The sequence below is a fragment of the Psammomys obesus genome, unplaced genomic scaffold, assembly GCF_907164565.1.
Source record: "Psammomys obesus unplaced genomic scaffold, mPsaObe1.curated_primary_1811, whole genome shotgun sequence".
Lineage (NCBI taxonomy): Eukaryota > Metazoa > Chordata > Mammalia > Rodentia > Muridae > Psammomys > Psammomys obesus.
The window spans coordinates 28,902,813-28,925,489 of record NW_026585504.1 but is presented as its reverse complement, the minus strand read 5'-3'; the positions used below and the strand labels follow the sequence as shown (position 1 = coordinate 28,925,489).

Here is a 22,677-nt window from a genome sequence, read left to right as displayed (position 1 = left end):
TATGTCTTCAATGAACAATATAAACTAAGAGGGTTTTTTTTTGCTATTAAACCTAATAGCAAAAATGTTTGCTATCATGTCTGATCCAATTATATTTGTATTATGTTTTAAATAGTTTATTAATATTCTTTTACTTCTGATTAAAAGAAAACTCTTTAATAATATTAATTTAAAACAAAAACCTGTTGAAATTGGTGTTTTTAATTTAGATAAAACAAACAAACATATAGAGGCTGACGTGGTAAGGAGTACCTGCAATCCCAGAGCTCAAATAGATGGGAAGGAGAATTCTAAGCTCAAATCTAACTTGGGTTCCTGAATAAGACCAGAATCAAACCAAAGCAAACCAAAGCAAACCATCAAGAAGAGTCAGGCCTGTACTCCTAGAACTGCAGATGCTCAAGCAGGAGGTCTGCTGTGAGTCTGAAGCCAGCAAGGATCTAGAGTTAAACCCTGGCTCAAAAACAAAAACCTCCCCTTAATGTATTTAATTATAATTTGTAACTACATGTCTTGTTTGTATGTAAATATTTCATGAAGCATTGAGAACATACGTTGAAGTTCTATACTCTATACCTGTAAAATGTCAGCAGGATTTTCTTTGGCAGATGCAACCAGTAGAGTATGCCCGCTGACGATTCCTTCTGCCAGGAAATACTTGAAGAGCAAAGGTGAATAAATATTATATTTATCCTCTTCTGTAAAAAAAAAAAAAATTAAAAATACATTAGAATTTCAGTATAATTATACATATCTTTTACATATTTACTCTTTAAAACAGGTCTCTGGAAATCAATCTGGTGCTTTCTCAGAAAATTTGGAATAGTTTTACCTTAAGACCCAGCTGTACCATTCCTGGGCATATAACCAAAAGGTGCTCCACTATACAACAAGGACATTTGCTAAACCATGTTCATAGCAGCTTTCTTTGTAATAGCTAGAATCTGTAAATAACCCAGATGTCCCTCAACCAAAGAATGGATACAGAAATTGAGGCACATTTACACAATGGAATACTACTCAGCAATTAAAAACAAAGAAATTATGAAACTAGAGTGCTTAAACCCAGCACTCTGGAGGCAGAGAGAGATGAATCTCTACAAGTTCAAGGCCATCCTGGTTTACATTATGAGTTCCAGCCATGGCTACATGGTGCTACCCTGTCTCAAAAAACAAACAAACCAATAAAATCTATATGAGAAAATTAGCAATTTAGATTACCAATTAAAAAGGAAAATAGAAAATGCTTTACATAAATCTAACTGTGAGAAAATAAAAACTAAATTAATCTAAATACAAAGCACAAGCATGAGGATCCGAGTTTAGATCCCTGGCATCCATGTTAAAAATGGATGTGGCGGCATGTGCCTGTAATCCTGGAGGCAGAAACAGGTGATTCCTGGGCTTGGCCAGCTACTCTAGATGAACTGTTGAGTTCTGGGTTCAGCAAGAGTGCAGTGCCAAAACACAAGATGAAGAGTGTTAAATAAAGACACCCAGTGTTGACTGCCAGCCTCCACAGACACACTCACATGTGCTCCCACCTGCACACGCATGCAAACATGCACAGGTGCAAAAACCACACACACACACACACACACACACACAGACACACATGGAGACATAAACACACAAATAATAAAATTTCTTGGGTAAACTCAACTAATAAAGTTAAACTTTTGAGGCATAGGCAAAAACTCTGGAAGGATTTTAGTCACTCAGGAAATATCAACAATTGAGGAATAAAATTTAAAAGATTTGGTACAGGCTACAGACTGAGAGAAAATCTTCACCAATTACACAGCTAAGCAAGCACTAAAACACAAAGCAAGAAATCAAACAACCCCACCTATGAATAGGTTAATTAAATGAACAGATAGTTCTAAAATGATGAGGAAGCAATGGCCAATAATCCTCTGGAAAAAAACAAAAAAAAAAAAAAAAAAACACCAAGAACCCTCAGAGAAATGCAAATGAACCACACTGAGACTTCATCTCATTCCATCCAGACTAGAGCATTATTATGCAAAGAAACAAGATCAGTTCTGGTGAGGATGTGGAGAATTGGGAGCCTTTATTCACTGCTGGTGGGAATATAAGGTACTTTAGCCAGTATAGAGGTTCCTCAACAACTAAAATAGAGCAAGTTTGCCTATGCCTATTAATCTGGCCCAACTATTCTACTTTTCCATAACTGATAGACACAAAACAGAAAAACTTATTCATCACTGTTTTTTTTTTCAACAATATTCACAAGATCTAAGTTAGGGAGCCAGTTAGCAGTCTGTCAACTGAGGAACAGATAAAGAAAATGTGATCTAATAACAGTGTGATTTAATCAGGCACAAAGAACAAAATGATGCCACTTGAAGGAAAATAGATGCACCTAGAGATGATCATACTTAGTAATTATGCTACTTTCAGTAAAACAAAGATTATGTTTTGTCTAACTTATGGATCCTAGAATTTATATAGATATATAAAATCATGCATGTACATATGACATGAAAGTAGAAGTGCCAATTGTCTAAGGGAATGAAGGAGATGGAGAGGAGGCAAAAGAAGGAGAGTAGAAGGGTATGGGCAATATTTTCAAAATACATATGGGCTTGTATAAAATGTCCTTGTGGACCCCAGCCTAATGCACTATGAATATGCATCTGAAAGGAACAGGCTAGCTTTACAGGTTTCTTTATGAATTCTATACCCCATGTTAAACTAAGTTCTCCTAGTACTTTTCCAGACAGCAGGATGAAAGGAGGAGCTAATGAATTGAGACAAGACCCATCCTGTTGCAAAGGAATGCCAAAGGTCTCCACCCCACTTTAGAGGAGTGTCCAGATCTTCAGTACAAGATAACGTTGCCTGGCAACCAGGGGGCGGGACTAACTGGACTTGGCGCCTAAAATGAAGGGATCATTTTAAAACTCAGCTACCCTACCCAATCCAGTGTTGCCAAGCTTGCAACCTCCATGCTTCCTGTGCTTTTTCCATTAAAAACCCCAGGCTTGTGTCTCTCCGAGCTGTTCCTCGCTGGTTTGGGGGCAGCCACATCTCGCTGAGACTTGATGTCCCATAATGCTGGGCAAGTACAAAGACAATGAGGTGAAACTGCCAAAAACCCAAATGCAATTAGCCTGAAAAACTCTTCTACTCTTAGGTTCCATTGTACATAAGGACACACAAAGATGACAGTGTTAGTATGGCGACCCACACAAATTAAGGCTCTTCAAAGACAGTGACTGAGATGAAGGGGGGAGCTGGAAGTATGTGAGGAGATAAATGGAATATTTAGCATGAAGGAAAAGAGTTCCAAGAAACAATATAGCTGCCATAAATATCTGGTAGGCTATATTGAAGACATAGAACCATGCCTGTGCTTTATGTCCATAAAGTAGAATAAAGCCTTGTGGGTAAGAGAAACAGGATATCCTTTTTTTTCCCCACAATATGAAATTTCCAGTCATCTGCTCCAACATTCCAACTAGATTTTTCCCAGTCAGTTATTAGTTTCTGCTTGTCTGCTTTGCAAGATATCTAAATATTCCTGTCTGGGTACGGCAGCTGTGAATTAGTTTTAGAGTCAACTTGACATAATGTAGAATCCCCTGACCTGAGGGGCTGTGTAAAATAGGCTGGCCCATGGGTGTGTCAATGGAGGATTTCCCTGCTTATGTTAACTGAGGTAGGAAAGCCAGCTCATTTTGGGCGGCACCATTCTGGAGTTTGGGGTCTTGGACTGTATAAAAGTGAAGAGTTGAGCATGAATGGATTTCCTCCTGTTCCTGATTATGATGTGAGATGAAAAGCCTCCTGTTTTAAAAATTTATTTTTTTTTATTAATTAGTTTATTTACTTTGTATTCCAGCTGTAGCTCCCTCTCCTTCATCCACTCCCAACCCCATTCTCCCTCTTTTATCTCCTCCTATGCCCCTCAAGTCCACTGATAGGGGAGGTCCTCCTTCTCTTCCCTCTGACCCTAGCCTATCAGGTCTCATCAGGACTGGCTGCTTTGTCTTTCTCTGTGGCTGGTAAGGCTGCTCCCCCAAGGCGGGGGGGGGGTGTCAAAGAGCCAGCCGCTAAATCAGAGACAGTCCCTGTTCCCATTACTAGGGTACCCACTTGGATACTGAGCTTCCATGGGCTACATCTGTGCGGGGGTTCTAGGTAATCTCCATGCATGGTCCTTGGTTGGAGTATCAGTCTCAGAAAAAAACCCCTGGGCCCTGATTTCTTGGTTCTGTTGCTTTCCTTGTAGAGCTCCTGTCCCCTCCAGGTCTTTCTATCTCCCCCTTCTTTCATAAGATTCCCTGCACTCTGCCCAAAGTTTGGCTGTGAGTCTCAGCATCTGCCTTGATACTCTGCTGGGTAGATTCTTTCAGAGTCTCTCTGTGGGGCTCCTGTCCTGTTCCTTGTTTTTTCCCTCTTCCTATGTCCATCCTGTTTGCCTTTTTGAATGATTGATCAATTTACCCAGGGTTCTCCTTCTTGATTAGCTTCTTTAGCTGTACAGATTTTAGTCTGTTTATCCCATATTATGTATCTAATATCCACTTATAAGTGAGTATCCTTAAGACTCTGCTGCTGTGGTTTTCTTGCTATGATTCACTGTAACCCATAACTATGAGCCAAAAGAAACTCCTACTACTGTTTTTTGTTTGTTTGTTTGTTTGTTTTATTTGTTTTTGCTTGTGTATCAGGGTATTTTATCACACCAAGGCCTAATAAGGGGATGGATAGATGGCTTAGCAGTTAAGAGCATACAATGCTCTTATAGAGGACCTGTTAAATTTTCAGAGCCTATATCTGACAGCTCACTGCTGTCTCTTCAACTACTTAACCCCCTCTCCCACCATGTTTTAAGAACATTGGGCTTTTATTTCCTCCTGTTAATATTATAAAAGAAGAAACATGGTACAGAAATAGAAACTGATTCATCAAAGAATACTTAAACAACACTGGGGCCCGGTTTTCCAAACAATGCAAAAATAGGTGTTTCCAACCATTGTGCTATACTGACCACTGCAAAGAAAAGTTAAAGCAGTGGGTTGGAAAAAACTTGAACTTCAACTCTTGAACTCCAATTCAGGGAAACATCCAACGTTTCTGTTCTCCACAGGAACCTGCACTCATATGTACCCTACACACATAAATGTAATTGAAAATAGTAAAAACAATCTTTTTAAAATATGGAAATGAAAGGAGGGCAGAAATTGGAATAGAGAATGGAGGTGTTGCTGTGCTAATCTGATCATGTGGTTTTTAAACCTTGGGAATTGTTTTTGAAAGGAAATGTGGAAGACATTAGAACTTTGGGCTAGAAAAACATTGAATGCTGTGAGTAGAGCAAAGTAGCCTGTTCTTGTGAGAGTTTGGAAGATAAAAATGGTAAGAGATATGTGAATAGCGAAGGTTGGACTCAAAAGGTTTCAGAGAACCATGACTCTACTGGGACCTGGGATATGGGCCATTTGTATGGTACTTTAACTCTGGCTGCCTGGGCTGGACAGTTGGCTTAGTACTTAAGTGTGCTTGTTACTCTTGAAGGGTACCTGGGTTTGAGTCTCAGCACCCACATGGTAGCGCACAATCATCTATAACTCTAGTCCCAGGGAATCCAACACCCTCTTTTGATTTCTGAGGGCACCAGGCATGCATATCCTTGACATACATACACACCTGCATGCAAAATACTCAAACCATAAGCAAACAAACAAATAAGTCTTTAAAAAATCTGGCTATATTTGCCTGTGTCCTGAGAAGTTGGATAGGGTTACATTTGAAGGTAATGGATTAATTTGTTTGACAGAAGTACTATCAAGACAGAATGATATTCAGGCTAGTGCTAAAAAAGTGGCTGTAATTGTTAAAGAGACCAGTATCACAGATGCGAACCCTCATGTGTTGCAACAGTATAATAGGGAAGTGTTTCCTTAGGCGAGGTCCAGAGAAACTGGCACTGGCATGGTTGAAGGTGTAGACGAGCAGCACAACTGGCAACGCTGTAAGCATCATCCACATAGTACTGGTTTTGGAGGCATAAAAGGAAGACGGGGGGTCATGGAGAAACAGCTAAGGATATAAACTGAGAGGCAGGGACAGAGACCTGGCTGAAGCTGTGAAGGTAAAGTTTCAGTTGCAGTTAAGACCTGGAGATATTAGAGATGCCAGGATTGTGGAATGCTGTCCAAGGAGAACTATGGATATGGGTGAAAGTTGATTAAGATTAAGGGAGAATTTGTGTGCTGAGGTGGCATAGTTAAGAGTGTTGGGACTATACAAACCCTTTTGGAAATCAGCCAATTACATTATGCACCCTAAATGCTGAACATAAGCTGTAGAATTTGAAGTTTTTCCTGCTTTGTTTTTAATGCCTCAGTTCTTCCATTTAAAAACAGGAAATGTTTTCTCTGTACCATCATACATTGGAAGTATATAACTTGTTCTTTAGTTTACAGTTAAGAACTTTCAAAGTATTACGTTTTGTGTAGACTGTGAAGACTTTAAAATTAGACGACAGCTGATGTTATCGGATACATATGAGACTTTGAGAACTAAGTCTACTTATTCTTCTAAAGTTTCATTCAAAGTTATCTCTAACCTAATTATTCAAACACCTCAGGGTTGCTTATTTTTCCCATTATTACTTACATCTACCACCATAAGTTTTTTTGCAAGGCTTTCAACTCATTCATTCATCCATTGTTTCTAAATACTTCCCATCATAACAGAGCTTGATTTAACTAAAAAGGTTAAATGATCATGATCAGGTAAGTAAATATTAAAGAACTATATAATTAGATAGGAAGAACACCTAGTTAAAGAGGAGAGGAATGAAAAAAAAAACAAAAACAAAAACAAAAAAACAAAACAAAAAACAGTTACAAAAGATTTTCTAGAACCTGGAAGAGAAAGGAAAGAAAAAGAGACTGGTACTTTGGTGGAATTAAAAGCTCTCAGTGACAAACACAAAGCATGAGAAAGACGGCATGGCTGAATGGACACACACACACACACACACACACAAACACACACACGGATGGAATCTATATGGACTAAATCCAAGACCTGTTAGGCAGTACTTTACCACTGAGCCATATTTACATTCCTTAGTCTTAATTTAAAGAGCATGGATCCTGTGTTGATACAGAACACAGATAGTACTAGGCCAGCCAGGACTATCATGTTGAAGTTTTTATATTGTTAGTTAATTATGGAAAGAAAATAGCAAGGGGTCAAAAGGAAACACTAAATATAGAGACACCTTAAGAACTTACGGTAACTTCATCAGAAACTGTCAATTATAGCCAAAATTAGAGAAATGGAAGTAAAAATAGAAAGTAAAAAGAGTTAAAAAATATTTAAAAGGTAAAAACTATCATGATTTAATGTTTATGTGAAGAGAAAAGTACTTTGGAGATGTCAAGAGCAAATCTTTAGACATGGACAGAGAGAACAAGAAAGCAGAAATCCCAGGAGTCATCTGCTTGGTGAAAAGTATAGTTTTGGAGGATGGCAGGAACATTCTGAAGTTTTATGGTTTTAGTACTATAAACCAAAGCAGGAAACTCAGGATGAAGCTGAACTCTGACTAGTCCCAAGAATGCACTTTCTACTTCAGGAGGGCCTGTATGTAAGCAATGATGTCCTCTTAGTGTCAATACTGTTTATCAGGTGTGCAGTTTTTCCTTTATCTTTCAATCTGTACTTAAACTTTAAGTTTTTTACCTACCTCTTACATCTGCAATGACATTTACATGTGATACATATGTTGTGTGTTGCTGTGTCCTGTGCTACCAACTTCTACTTTAAACTAATAAAGGGTTGAATTCCAGATTTCTAATCACTGCCTAATCACTGCATGGTGATGATAAAAGAAATTAGGAATATAAAAAAGCTTCTTTCTAAGACAAACAAACAAAACCAGAAAGTAAATATTTGAGCTTGCGGAACACATGCTCACTGCTGCAACTGTTCAATACCTTTGTAACACAAAGACAGCCATCGACTACACAAAAATAAATAAGCACAACCTGGTCAGTGAGGTAGGTAGCCTCCCAAGAACTGCATAAAAAGAATCCTCAAGCTTTATGATCTACAAGAAAAATCTAGCTCAACAAATGCAAATGGGCTGAAGACAACATATAACATTCTGATATTTCATAACAAAATTCTGCAAGCACTCATTTTTTTCTATTATAAGAAATATTGAATTAAAATTATGAAAAGTGTGAAATGGGTCTTCCATGAGGTGATTCCCATGATTCCTGTTTCCTGGTATTTCATACCTTTTTCATCTTCAGAGAGTGCAGTAGAACCATGACTAAGCAAAGAAATGGAGCAAACGTGATAGGCTCTCACTTGTTTCCTAAGACTTTAACATCCACCAAGCTGACAGAAATCCTTACTCGATAGATTTCAGGAAACTGGAAGCTGTCTTTTGAAATGTCCTGTGGCTTAGACAGCTACTGACAGGGATGTGAGCCTGGAAACTATTTGTCCACAGCCACACACTCAGATAATAAAAATCTAGCCATAGCCTACAGCTACTGTAGAATTCTCCATGAAGCTGTGTCCAGACTTCTGACCCACAGAAAAATGCATGTAAGCTACCAAAGTTGTCTTAATTATTGGTATACAGTAATAGATAATTAAAAAAAAACTTTTTACAACTACAGGAAATCCTCAATTTACTATGGCTCAACTTAAGAATCTTCTAACTTATAATAATTACACAGAGAAACATTTGTACTTGTACCTAACTGGCCAATAACATACCATTAGTTACGTCTCCAAGTACAATTATGTAAGTAATATGGGATACTTAAAACAAAACAAAACAATACATTCATGTAGAGAGAATATCCTAGGTATTGTATGGATGCAACATCCGTCAATTTAAAAACAAACAATCAACTATGGCCTGTAGGAAAAAGTAGAAGAGAAGGTGGAACATCCAGTAGGAGAGAAGATTCTGGGACAAAGCCAGGTGTGAGATTTGCCTGGGAAGACATAAAAAAGTACAGACACATAGTACCTGAGCAGAGGTAACCAGCCATATGGCAGACTGTAGATTAGTATAAATAGATTATTTTAAACTATGAGTTAGGCAGAGAAGAGCCTAGCTACATGGCCTAGGTATTTTAAAAAAATATGTTGAGTCTCATGAGTCATTATTCCAGGAGCTTGGGGTCCAGAGGATAAACACATGCCCTGTTACACATTTGCCGAGATAACTTGTATTTTTATTAATGACAACTCCTATAAAAATCTATCTTTATAATCAGCATCTAGCCAGGCATGGTGGCACACACCTCTAATTCGGGGGAGGCACAGGCAGGTGGATCTCTGTGAGAGCAAGGCCAGCCTGGTCTACAAAGTGACATGACAGGCAAGGCTACAGAGAGAAACCCTGTCTCAAAAAACAAAACAACAAAGAAAGAAAGAAAGAAAGAAAGAAAGAAAGAAAGAAAGAAAGAAGGAAGGAAGGAAGGAAGGAAGGAAGGAAGGAAGGAAGGAAGGAAGGAAGGAAGGAAGGAAGAAAATAAAATAAAATCAGCATCTCTGGAACAAATGAAAATCCATTATTTGCTAACACTTCTTTTTTGATACTTTTTAAGTTATTGTAAATTTACCTGAGTAACAAATGCTCAAAAACAAGATTTCAATACAAAACATCTCAAAACCTATTTCAGTATCGTTATGGTTTTGGCTTGAAACATTTCCTCAAATGTCACATATCATACATAGGCTTGGTCTTAAATGTAGCAGTGTTCATAGATGAAGCCTTTGGAGGGCAATTAAATAATGACAATTCTGGCATCGTTAACATATTACTCCACAGACAGATCCACAGTTGAAAGGACTATTGGGAGGTGGTAAAAACTCAAGACGTGGAGCCTGCAGGTCACTGTGTGTGCAGGACATATTGTGCTGTGACTCTTCCTTTCCATTTCCTGGTCCCAGTGGGATGAACAAGCTTCTCTACTGTACACTCTCACTGCCATGTATTCCACCTCACTTCAGGCCCACATCAAAAGAGTTAGTTGTTTTCACACTGAACCCACTGAAATTATGATACAAAACAAAGCTTTCTTCCTATTAGTTAATTTTCTCAGTTGTTTTAACAGAAATGGAATACCTAATAACAAAAGTTATAAAGAATCAAGTTCATATTAAGAAATGTTTACCTTTGAGAAGTTATTTATTCCTCATAGGATGACCTTTTGTACATTCCTATTTAGCTACTTTACAATATTCTGAAAGCACAGACCTTTTCTGGGATTTGGTAGTAACATTCACTAGCTCTAGTTTCCATAGTTACACTACATCTGAAACTATAAATAAACTTCTCTGAAAAGCCACACTTGTGAACAGGTATATGTCACAGATAAAACTGCCTTGATAAATAACGAATAATCTAGTTCTTGAGAAAATGGTTTACAAAACTCACATAATGACTGGAGAGGGCTCAGAGGATAGAGTGCCAGCCACATGTGTAGGGAGATCTGGGTTGGGATTCTTAGCACCTACACAAAAGCCAGGTATAGTGATATTCTTCTGTAACCCTACTTCTGTGGGTTTAGGTATAGGACAGAGATAAATAATTGGGACATAAATAATTGGTAAGCTTCAAGTTCAGTTAAGAGACTCTATCTCAAAAGATAATGTGGAGGGGAGCCAAAGAGATAGCTAACAGGTTAAAACTCCTTGCTCCCTTTTCAAAGGTGTGATTCCCTATGCCCTCAACTTTCTGCAATTCCAGTCCCACAGGATCTGACAACCTTTTCTGGCTTCCTCAGACCCTGCATACACATTGTGCACCACAGTCAAACATGCAACAACACCACCACCACCAAACAAACAGCCATACACATAAAACAAAAATACACTTAAAAATATGGAGGATGATCAAATGGACACCTGACACAGGTTTTCACAGCAACCCCCTAGGGGTATAACTTCCCACATGCACATTTGTATTCACATGTATGTAGTACACTATACAGAAATATCTTTGTTGTTGTTGAGACAAGGTCTTACTACGTAGCTCTGGCTGATCTGTAATTTGTTTTGTAGACCAGGGTGCTCTGACATTTACTGTGTAGATCAGGCTGGCCCCGAAACCACAGGAATCTACCTGCCTCTGCTTCCAGAGTGATTGGATTAAAAGTATATACCTGGCAAGATTTTAACATTTTAAACAAAATGTCCTGCTTTAATGAGAAACACTGATCATATAAAATAAGTGGGGATTTTTTGTTTTGTTTTTGTTTTTTAACAACTCTGTAACTGTGCCTTCATTGTATACTCAGTAAGATCCTTCACATTTATAATTTTGAAACTTCATTATAGAAAACCCACATATACAGGTGTTTCATTATTTCACAAAGGGATGTAGCTCCTGTTCCACTATTTATAGCTATTAAATAAGGCACTGAAGAAAGTTACAGGAAAATTGTCCAGGTTTGCATCTGTGGTCTTTTAGAACTTGTACTATACTGATCCAGGCTCTTCTGTCTTTTAAAGTTTCTACCTAAAAATCAGCTGTTATTCTGATGGGCTTTACTTTACATGTGACTTGTGCTTTTTGTTTGTCTTTTTTTCCCTTGTCACTTTTAAAAGCCTCTCTTTGTTCTATATATTCAGCAATTTTTAGCAATAACATGTTGCGAAGATTTTCTTGTCTGTACCTGTCTTTTTTGTGTTCTTTGTGCTCCATGTATCAGTATAGGTCTATCTTTCCTTAATTTGGAGTTTCCTCCTATGATACTGTTGAAGGTCTAGTCTTTGCTAATGACCAGGGATGCTTCATCTTCTATACCTATAATTCAAAGATTTGTTGTCTCAAAGCTCCTGTTTGTTCCCTCTATGTATTTATTTTTTCTGTATTCTTTACATATTTTCCAGTCCCTCTGCGTTATCTTAAATCCTGATAGTCCATCTTTTACTTAACCCAACGCTCAAAAAACAATACAGGCTACTGCTCTTGCCAGTAGTTGCCTACTAGAAATTGTCTTATTGCTAAAAATGTTACATAGTCTCTACATAGGACTTGGAGGAGTCAGCCTTTTCCCCTCTGAGGACTGGCTCTCCTACTATTTCCTAATAACCAACCTGCCAAGGGGGAAAAGTAGTCAAGAGTCCTATCCAGCTGCACAGCCTACAAAACACAAAAATGACGAGTCCAGCAGGGTATCCTCCAGGGTGAAGCAGTGATACTTACATCCCGGAAGTGACCAGCATTTGTCTAACTGGACCAAAACCTGCTCAGTGGAAGGAAATTCATTCCTAGTACTGTTAATTAGCAACTAGCCATGTTTGGTGAGCTCATGGATCCTAGAGGAGAATCTACAGCTGCCACTTTCCTAAACCACTATAATTTCTAACTGCCTTCTAAATTTTATTTATTTTAATGTATGTGTGTTAAGCCTACATGTATGTCAGTGTACCACATGCATAGTTAATAAATGTGAGCCACTGTGTGGTTGCTAGGAATTGAACCTGGGTCCTCTGAAAGAACTGTCAGCACTCTTAACGGCCAAGCCATCTCTCCAGTCCCCAAGTACTTATTTTTATACCTAGAGATAAGAATATCTCTCATCCCTGATCAAAGAAGTTGTTTGTTTGTTTGTTTTTTGAGCAAATAAAGACTACTACACAAACTCACAATTGGTTAAATGTAGAGAAAAACTGACCTTGAGGTGCCCAATCTCAACTAATAAATGTATAACACAACCCTACACTTAAGGCTCAGAGAACATTGCGGAAGAAAGTGTAGAAAGACTGTAAAAGCCAAAGGACCAGTACATCTGCTATACCCTTAAAATACAGTGCCTTTTATGTACAACAGAAAATTGGTACCCACGCAGTTTCAACAATGTGGTTTTCTAAACAAGACCTGCCAGTTGCTATGCCAATATGGATGAGGGAAATTTACAACTCTCCACCCCTGGATTGAAAAGTTACAATTAATAGCTGCTAAGAGACAGAGATTCAGTCTTCTTCAGGGGTAAGCCCCTTGATAGGTAATTTAATCCCAAATGATCAGTTCTAAAAAATACCCACATACACACAAACACACGTGCACATATACTCGCAAACAACACTGAACAGACTCAGTAGGTATATCAAGGCATGTGCATATAAATACATATATAAACACACATGTACATGTATGTGTAACAATAATTAAATAAGACGTCATGAATTTAAGAGAGAGTAGACACTGCAAGAGTCATATACGATAAAGGAAGAATTGAGTATGAGGTAAATACAAAATGCTTATGTATGAGATTCTCAAAAATAATAAAACAATTAAAAATTAAAAACATCTCATTCACAAACCAAATTCACATATCTAGAATCACAGCAAAATTCTAATACTGGGATTCTTATTCTCTATGTGAAAAACTGGAAGTTGCTTCATCCCTCAAATCTAATTTCATGAATAAAATATAGATAATATGAATTTAACAGTTTAGAAGGTGATCACAAGAAGTAAAGGAAGAAACACAGATAAAGCGCATTACAGAATACATGACTCACAGGAAGAGCCAGACAGACAACTCTCCACCTATTAACACTACCCTTCAGTGGTTAAGCAGACATAGGTAAAACTATGAATTTTCCAGCTTCCCTAGATAAACACTATATATATCTCAAAATTTAAAGACCATCACTTTGTATTATAATCAGTCTTGAAGAAATACTAAACATTTGCAACAATCCTTTGCTATGTTAGAAGAAGTCTATTAACATAAACTTATTTTTATTGGTGTCTGGTACTAATTAATGTTTAGATTATATTTGATAGCCTCAGTTTGTTGAATATAGGTCATATTAAATGTGCACTCTCTATCACTTCTGCACTGAAAGAGAAATGCCATCCTAGGAGGTATATCTAGATGACAATGGAGAAAAAGGAGTCATTCTAACTCTCACAACCAGGTCACCACGTGATTTCCATTTTGGTTAGGGAAAACCTGAGGTGTAAAAATAGTTATTTCAATTGTAATAGGGTCATGTAGGAAAGTAGGCTGGCCAACTCAAGACTAAACTAGAAGGTACAGATAATGTCACAAGTGAATAAGTTAAACATTAACAGAAATGCATTCATTATGGAATAGATCAGGCTCACTGCAATTTGAAGATTCTATGATATGCTGAAATATGCCACATAGGGTTGTCTATTTTAATAACTATAGTCACTCTAAAAATGAACAAAAATACAGACTACTTTGCCATTGTTCATTCAATAAAACAACAAAATCTGTAAAATGTATTACATATCTATACACTTATATAGTACACACATTAATTCTTCCATTTCTCAAATCAATAAAATTCCTCATTTTCAAAATAAGGAATTGACTTTTCCTTTTAAAAATAATTAAATTTAAAATGGAGCAGTGGAGAGTAAACATTTTTAAACATTTGGAGCTACATTATCAGATCTTTCTACCCATCTGAACTAAAAAAGTACTTAGACAAGTTCTAATCTGATTTGTGTCTGTGGAGAGGTCATCATTTAACTATTCAATTTCAGAGTCAAAGACTCATTAAACCATTACGTACAGAACAGAACTGGTTAGAAAGACCACAGCATACATTTTATAATTTTATACTGACCAATCAGAAGAAGTGTTCCAACAGCTAAGCCTCCACCTGAAAAATGACACACAAGAAGAAAATTAGTCACTAACTTTTTTGATTATCTTTAGCACAAAAGCTGGACTTCACCAAGAACAGGTACCTCAATAGCATTAGAAACCATTGTTGTGACCACTATTTGAACTATCTTTGCAATACTTTGCTCAAGTGTCCCCCTTTCTCCTGACAGAACCAGGAGGCATTCCACACAGTGTGCCTAACTACTCCAGTGTTATATTTAACACTTGTTACTAAATTAACTCAGTAGCTAAGACTCAAATGTGCACAGTAAACGCTAAAAATTCTACTTCATTTTCAAATTGAGTAAGTCTCATAGGAATTAATAATTCCAATTTTAGAAAAATTTAGAAAAAATTGTATAGAAACACCTGGAAGGGACAGGAGCTCCACAAGAAGAGCAACACAACCAAAAAAATCTGGGCCCAGGGGTCTTTTCTGAGACTGACACTCCAACCAAGGACCATGCATGGAGATTACCTAGAACCCCTGCACAGATATAGCCCATGGCAGCTGAGTGTCCAAGTGGGTTCCCTAGTAAAGGGAACAGGGACTGTCTCTGACATGAACTGATTAGCTTTCGGTTTGACAGCCTCCCCCTGAGGGATGAGCAGCCTTACCAGGCCACAGAGAAAGACAAAGTAGCCAATCCTGATGAGACCTGATAGGCTAGGGTCAGAGGGAAGGGGAGGAGGACCTCCCCTATCAGTGGACTTGGGGATGGGCATGGGAGGAGATGAGGATAGGATTGGGAGGGGATGAGGGTGAGGGCTACAGCTGGGATACAAAGTGAATAAACTCTAATTTATAAAAAAATAAATTAAATAAAAAGGCAAAGTTATAATATATCCAAAGTCTAGAAATGCTTACATATAAAAATTAATTTATCAATTCAAATAAAAAGGAATAATCAAAAATACATTTTCATTAACATTAGAATGTGTTCTTTTAAATCCTTAACCTAGGCTAATACTATGAATATATAAATCAAACGATGAGTCATTAAAATTAACTTTTAAGATATTAGAATTATGCTGAAGAAGTTAAGACAATTCATTTTGAATACTTTATTGTTCATCTCCTCTGTAAAAATATTAATAATTAGAATTAATGTCTCAAAAACTAATAAATGTAATTAAAAAATACATAGTGAAGAATGACTACAAATTTTTATATTATTTTAAAAATATTAAAGCTCTTGGACAACTAAAGATAATATTCTTTGTAAGGTTTGTTTGTATGAGCACAAAACCATAGAACATTTGGAATACCAATAGAAACCTCTTTCCCAAATATTATGTAGAAAAATTTAATATGAAAAGTTGCCTTAATAGTGCTTTTTCCTCCTACACAAAAAGCATTGTTTGTTGTGTCAAATAATCTTAACTCTATTAACATGTTCCTAGAATAAATAGAAAAAAACTGTGGTATAAAGTAATTTATGGTGATATTTGAAATAACTTGAAAATGTCTGTAAAATATTTCAAAAATCAGTGAACACAGACACTTTAATGGTTAGCACATTTAGATACATGCTGCATGCATGTGTGCGTGTGTGTGTGTGTGTGTGTGTTGTGAGGCCTGTGTAAGCCAGGCTGGTTTCAATTCACTATGTAGCTGAGAATGAGGCTTCAACTTTGAATCCTCTCATTTCTGCCTTCCAAGCACTGATATTTGCAGAACTGTAACTGAATTCATCATAAAATTGAATACATATTTTAATTATACATCAAGATAACTTCTCACACTGTATCATTTAAAATGCACACCACATTAATAAAGACAATTTTAAGACAGAGTGATACGTACATTAAGGCAGCACTCATAAAGGATCCAAATACAACCAGCTAGTTGCTTTTATGCATTTTTTATTTTTCTTTTTCTTTGAGACAGGGTTTCTCTGTGTAGCCTTGGCTGTCCTGGAACTCTACAGTCCACACTGGACTCCAACTCAGATCAGCCTACCTCTGCTTCCCAAATGCTGGGATTTAAAGCATGTACCATCACTGCCTATATTAGACTGAATGCTTAATTTGTTTGTGCTACATAAAGACCAACTCTAACTTTTACATTTACCATTTTACATTCTATCTTCTTTTACATGGAAAAACCAAATATTTAATACCTTAATGGTTCTTCTGCTTCTGTTTAAGAAGATAAAATTATACTGTGGTGTTAATCCAGAGTTGTTACTATAAAAAGGGGGATTAGAGGTGTTCCTGCAAATCCTATAGCCAACAGAGAAATGAACTGTGAGAGGCAAGAAAAAATTCAGTTCAGCATAAATTAGTTAGCCAGGCTGGTTCAAACTTACACCAGACAGTTTATTTGGGACATATTTAAGTCCAGTATAATTTTGGAAAAAAGTATTTCCTTGTAACATTTATCTCAATCCCATATCCACAATAAAAGCTTAAGGTATGACTGCATCAGAACTCTCTTGCAAAGTTATGTGACCTTTACCATGAAGACAGATTCTATAACTTTAAGGGCCGAGGATTTGGTTTGGTCTCTGACCTAGACAGCATAAAGGTCACCAGTCATTATAAAGTACTTGTGACATCTCCCATAAGGGGAATGCTTATTATTGACTAAGAAGTAATGCTCAAGACAAAGGTTTAGGGAAGAAGAATTTAGGGTAAGCATAATAGTCTGAAGGATTTGGGTGTGGCCAGCCTACAATCAGTACAGATTATCAGGCTATTAACAACAGCCACTCTCAGCCTTCAAGGTAGAAAGGGGTATACACATCCCTACCTTGAAGACAAGCCTGTATACTTAACATCCCTGGTTTCTCTAATGCTAATCTGTGAGCATTTGGACCTTGTGTCCTCTATAGGGCTAACTGAAAAAATCGGTCCACATAAAGTAAGTTTCGTGGTCTTAATCTTTAAGGCTTTTTTGTGACAGGGTTTCTTTATGCACCTAGAACTAGAGCTGTAAAGCAGGCTGGCCTCAAATTCAGAGATCCATTTACCCCTGCCTTCTGAGTGCTGGGCTGAAAGGCATGCTTCACCACTACCTGAAATAAACTTAAAGTTTTAAAATGAAGCTTTTGCTGGGCATGGTAGCACACACAGGCTTCTAATCCCAGTACTTGGGAGGCTGAGACAGAAGGACTGCCACAAGTTTAAAAGCATCCTGGTTTACTCACAAATTCCAAGTCAGCCTGGGCTAAGGCTCTGTCTCAAAAACAAAACAAATTTAATGAACCCCAAACCTCACAATCTCTCTTCAAAATACTCTTGATAAAATATTTGTATATATCTTTCTTGATACACTAAGGTTGTAGATGAACCTTAATTCAAAGCTTGAATCAAATAGATAGATAGATAGATAGATAGATAGATAGATAGATAGATAGATAGAAAGGTAGGTAGATAGATAGATAGATAGATAGATAGATAGATAGATAGAGTGAGTCCTTAAATAACAAACAAATATGTATGTCCAATTGTGGTGATTCTGTTGATGTGTTTATGCCTTAAGTTATCAAGCAACCTGGCCTGCCTATGATTAAGACACAATTGCTGAATGGGCAAATGTGGAAACCAAAGCCATAAATAGGGATGATGGCTCTGGAGATTAAATCATATGAAATAGTTTTACATAATAGAATATTTTCTTTAGCTGTATAGCTACCTAGAATATAATAAAAACTGTCAAACACACAGCCCAAACTAAATGTATACTCTTCCACACTACAGACAACAATGTAGTAAACAAGCCAATTGTATTTATTTTTTAAAATTCAGTTTTGAAATGGTGGCCACCACAAGAAGCTTCTCCATAGAAATTCTGTTGGACTATTATTTACCATAAACCCTAGGTACCATTCCTTTGACTGCCACACTGAATAAACAACTAAACAGGGCAGGGGTTAATTCACCCAAATCTGTGAAGTCAAGTTTCCTTTAAGAACTTCTGAAGACTGACCACCTTTTTTTTCTTGGAAATTCTTGAAGTATCTATTCAGCTGGGTTCTTTGTCTTTTATAGTTTGTATGTTCTTTACCTATAGTGACCTCAAATAATATGAATGCTCTGAAAGATACATAGTTGAAAGCTTCGATTAGTGGGCTGGATACGTAGCTCAGTGGTTAAAAGCATTTGATATTTTTGTAGAGAATCCAAGCTCCATTCCCAGAACCTACATAAGGCCACTTACAACGACTTGTAATTCCAGCCTCTTCTGGTCTCTGGGGACATCTGTACTCATATGCACAAGTCCACACACATACACTAAATAGAATAAAATAAAACTTAAATGAAATCTTCTAGACTTAGAAAGTCTAAAAAAAAAAAAAACTTGTAAAATCTAAACATTGCCAAGCTGGGGAATGTATATGAAAATCCAACAATAAAATTAAATAATCAGAACAAAAATGACTAGATCATGTTTTTTAAAATGCAGATAAGGGGAATATTCAAATTTGTAAGATGTTTTGATGTAAGCAACTGAACTAATAAATTATGAAATAGCTAACATTCAATCAGTCTATGTACTGGGTTTCAAATGTATCTGCAATTACGTTTAAAATTATGCTGCTGTCAGGTGGCAGCAGTAAAGTTTCACTGTACCACAGGGAGGGGATAATACAAAGTTAACCTGCTATATGATAAAAATGTCACAGTGCACTCTTATTTATAATATCCCCCCCTATCATCGTAGGGTTATATAAAGCTTGCCACAACTGAATCAAAGAACTTTTAAAAGTAACAACATAACCTGAGTTTCTTGTGCTCATCTGAATACACATTAGCAGCAGATGTTTCACTTTCAAAGGTTTTAATGAAAAGCAAATATAAATTTTTTGGGTCAGAAGACATACAAGACAGGAAATCAAGTTATAAAAATGTCATTCAGAAGTTAACAACTGAAATACATCTGGGTGTATTTATTATTCCAAATATAGTAAATCCTATTATTACAACCATCTGAATTTCTATGTACTTTGCAAATCACCTGTAATCATGCAAAACACACATTTCAACAACTGATACTATTTTGACTTTTTTTTAGTATAAATATGTTATACTCAAATACTAAAATCCTCCACTGCCCAATCATTTTACAAATGTCAATAGAAAAACAGATGAAAGATGCCCTCTGTTCTTTTTTGGCAGATGTGAAGAAGAGTATAGGTAAACATTTAATCTTAAGTTCAGTAAACGTCAAATCTCCTTGAAAATAGTCCTAAAAAATTAGCAGCAGCTGTGGTGTAAGTTCAGAGATGACTAAATTTGAAGCCAAAGATCAGCTCGTGTGGTCAGGAGTTTTATCTATTTATACGGTTAAATTTCTTAAGCAACTTTTGGAGCTCAAATGTCAAATGCCATTTTTCATACTTGACTATTTCTTGTTTAGTCTCTTTTCTTCTGCTTCTTTCAATGAAGATCTTATTAAGAACTTGCTCTGGTCTAGGCACATTTTTGCTACTTTAATGAGGAATTGAAGAGCATTAAATTGAAGGAATTTAATGAGTATTGAAGGTACAATACTGAAAATGCAGTCTTTTGGTTTGGAGAGTTTGATTAGTATCAACTGAATAAAGGTACCTATCCCCATTTAATTTCTATTAAGAAATAGAAAAGAAATTCTAGATTGATAGCAAAGATCTGATGTTACTAAAGCTTACAGATTAATTTCTGTCTGGATGACAGCCAATATTTCCTAAGCTTTGCGTTCAAAACTAGGTTAACTGCGGCCAAAAAGAGAAAAAAGTGAAATAAGTATTTGGCAACTATGCATTTTGAATCATGGTTCTATCCTCATAGAACTCAATGGGTTTGAAACAATTATCTGAAACTATTATAAATTTATGTAGAAAACAATCAAGAACATTTAGAACATGAAATAACAGAATCAAGAAACCATTCTGATTTTCCTCTTTCCTAAACTTACTTGAAAAGCCTGGAGTATAACCTAGAGAAAATGTCAAACGAAATACAAGAATAAGCAATGGCACTTGTGCTATATTATGCAAATGTACCAGATTTAGCACACATAATACACACTATAAAAAAAGGTTGCAAAATGTAAACACACATCTGTTTTTATTAAGCAGAATTCAGACAAATTTAACCCGTCCTACCAACCTAATCTAAGTCAAGCCTTTCAACAAATCAGTTCCATGCAACAAGTATATTCTTAAGTAGGCTTCGCATAAAAAAAAAAAAAAATCCAGGGATTATAATATATATGAACATATTTAAGACACTCTGGACTTAGAACTATCTGAATACCAAGGGCTTGTCATTACTTTGCGTCAACACTCATCTTTAACATGAGACAACACCACTTATGGTTTAAGGATAAGAGTAGCCCGAGGTGGAAAATGGGCGATGCTTTCAGCATTTCTAAAGAAGCCCTCTTACAACCCTAAAAAGTTTTGCAGGTTAGTCCCAGCTTTAAGCTACCCAGGGTTGGAAGGAGGGTGTCCTAAGATTAGACCAGCAGAAGATCCTACAAGTCAATTCCTTTCCCCTTGTCATTAGAAGAATCACTTTAGGGTAAAAGCGTGTAGGGGAGTTCATGGTCATCTGGAAATGAGGTGCTGGCCAGTAAGGAGTAAGGAGTTCGGTCCCGAAGGCGGGGTTGGCGCACAGCTTTAAAGACACCTCCACGCAAGTTTCCTCCCCGAGCCTTCCTCCTGACCACGCTTGTGATGGGCAGAGAGGAACAAGAAGAGGGGTGCCCGCGGCCAGGCAGGGCGTGAGGATGAGGGGCTGCCCCGGGAGTCCCCCCCCCCCCAAAGTTCTCCCTGAAATGCGCCCGCATCTTCATTCGGAACCGACCTAAAAGCTGGTCCAGGGCAGGGAGCCCGGTTGACACCAGCAGTTGTCCATTCCGCACCGAAGGTCGCGTGCCCGCGATGGACAGCAGCCGAGGGCCGCCTCCGGAGGCCCCAGAGGCCTTGCCCTTCCTCTGGAAGCTGGTGGTGCCGCTCCGGCCGCTCTCGGATGCCCCAAACCCGGAGCCGGGGACGCCGGCGCCGCGGGTGGCTGCGGACGCCATCTTGAAGCTCCCGCGACGACCCAATAGGAACTCTGGGAACTCGAGCGGCCGGCCTGTCAGAGCCAGCCCCCAAAGTCCCGCCCACCCCGCCACTAGCGGCCAATAGAAATGAAAGACTTTTTGCCGGCCAGCCAATCGCAAGGCCTATTGCTGAAAAGTGCTGTGCGTGAAGCCGGAGGGGTGTACGCGGCCCAGGTGAGCCGGGCCCACCTGAGGGAGTCCCGGGCGAGCAACTTCTGTCGGTGTTTGCGGCTGCAGGTGGGTACCGTCCTTGGCCATTGTCGGTGCCTGTGTTCACGCGGGAGGAGAAGCGGTTCGCCTCCTCTCCCCCAGGGCTTCTCAGCCTGCTGCGAGTTGAAGCTTACGTCTCCCCTGCTGGTTTCTAGGGAAAGGCATCCACCCACCACCTGCGCACGACCCCGTCTTCCGGAGTGGTTGTGCTGTCTGGGAAGGAGGTAGCGGTGGCTTCAGTGGCTGGGGAGCGCCTGGGCTCAGGCAGTGAGAGCCCAGGGCTGGGCGGGTTGGACAGTAGACTTCCCTTGGGGACCTGGCGTACCATGGTGCTTTCTCCCCCGGCCTGACAGAGTCTGACCTCGCTGGCAAGTCCCCCCGAGAAGCTTTCCTTAAATTTAATTAGTGTTTCTGGAAAGCTTGGAGAGTCTTTTCCTGAGCGTTCTGAATGACAGGTGTTACTCTGACAACCTTGTTCGCACGTTTAATTGTCGCTCTCTGAAGCAGCTGCAAATAACGGAAAAGTACTTGAAGTTGCCCTCGCCCTACATCTGAGTAGAACTAGATTTTTTTTTTTTTTGGACTTTATTTTTCTGGTGATTGTGAAAGCTGGATGGAGAGGGTTCCTACTACAGTATGAGTTTTATTTGTGGGAGAAAAACTATGTAATTCAGAGCTATATGAGGACTTAACTGTTTTACTTAAATGAGAACTCGAGGAGGAGTTGGTTAAGTGATTTTCATGGACATCCAAGATAAG

The 22,677-nt window shown here is 38.1% G+C and overlaps 2 protein-coding genes across 5 annotated transcripts in view; one reads left to right on the top strand and one right to left on the bottom strand.

Moving 5' to 3' along the window:
• Window positions 1-21,716, bottom strand: part of Elp4 (elongator acetyltransferase complex subunit 4) — a 205,392-nt gene extending 183,676 nt beyond the window's left edge. For both annotated transcript variants that reach the window (XM_055599350.1, XM_055599359.1), the window contains exons 1-3: window positions 21,468-21,716; window positions 14,632-14,667; window positions 577-698 (exon numbers count right to left, since the gene is read on the bottom strand). In XM_055599350.1, the coding sequence (XP_055455325.1) occupies window positions 577-698; window positions 14,632-14,667; window positions 21,468-21,687 (378 nt within the window). In that variant the 5' untranslated portion in view covers window positions 21,688-21,716. The remainder of the gene's footprint in view (window positions 1-576; window positions 699-14,631; window positions 14,668-21,467) is intronic.
• A 141-nt stretch (window positions 21,717-21,857) lies between these two features.
• The window catches only part of Immp1l (inner mitochondrial membrane peptidase subunit 1), a 62,690-nt gene continuing 61,870 nt past the window's right edge, over window positions 21,858-22,677 (top strand). For all 3 annotated transcript variants that reach the window (XM_055599296.1, XM_055599305.1, XM_055599286.1), the window contains exon 1: window positions 21,858-21,945. The gene's annotated coding sequence lies outside the window, so the exon portion shown is untranslated. The remainder of the gene's footprint in view (window positions 21,946-22,677) is intronic.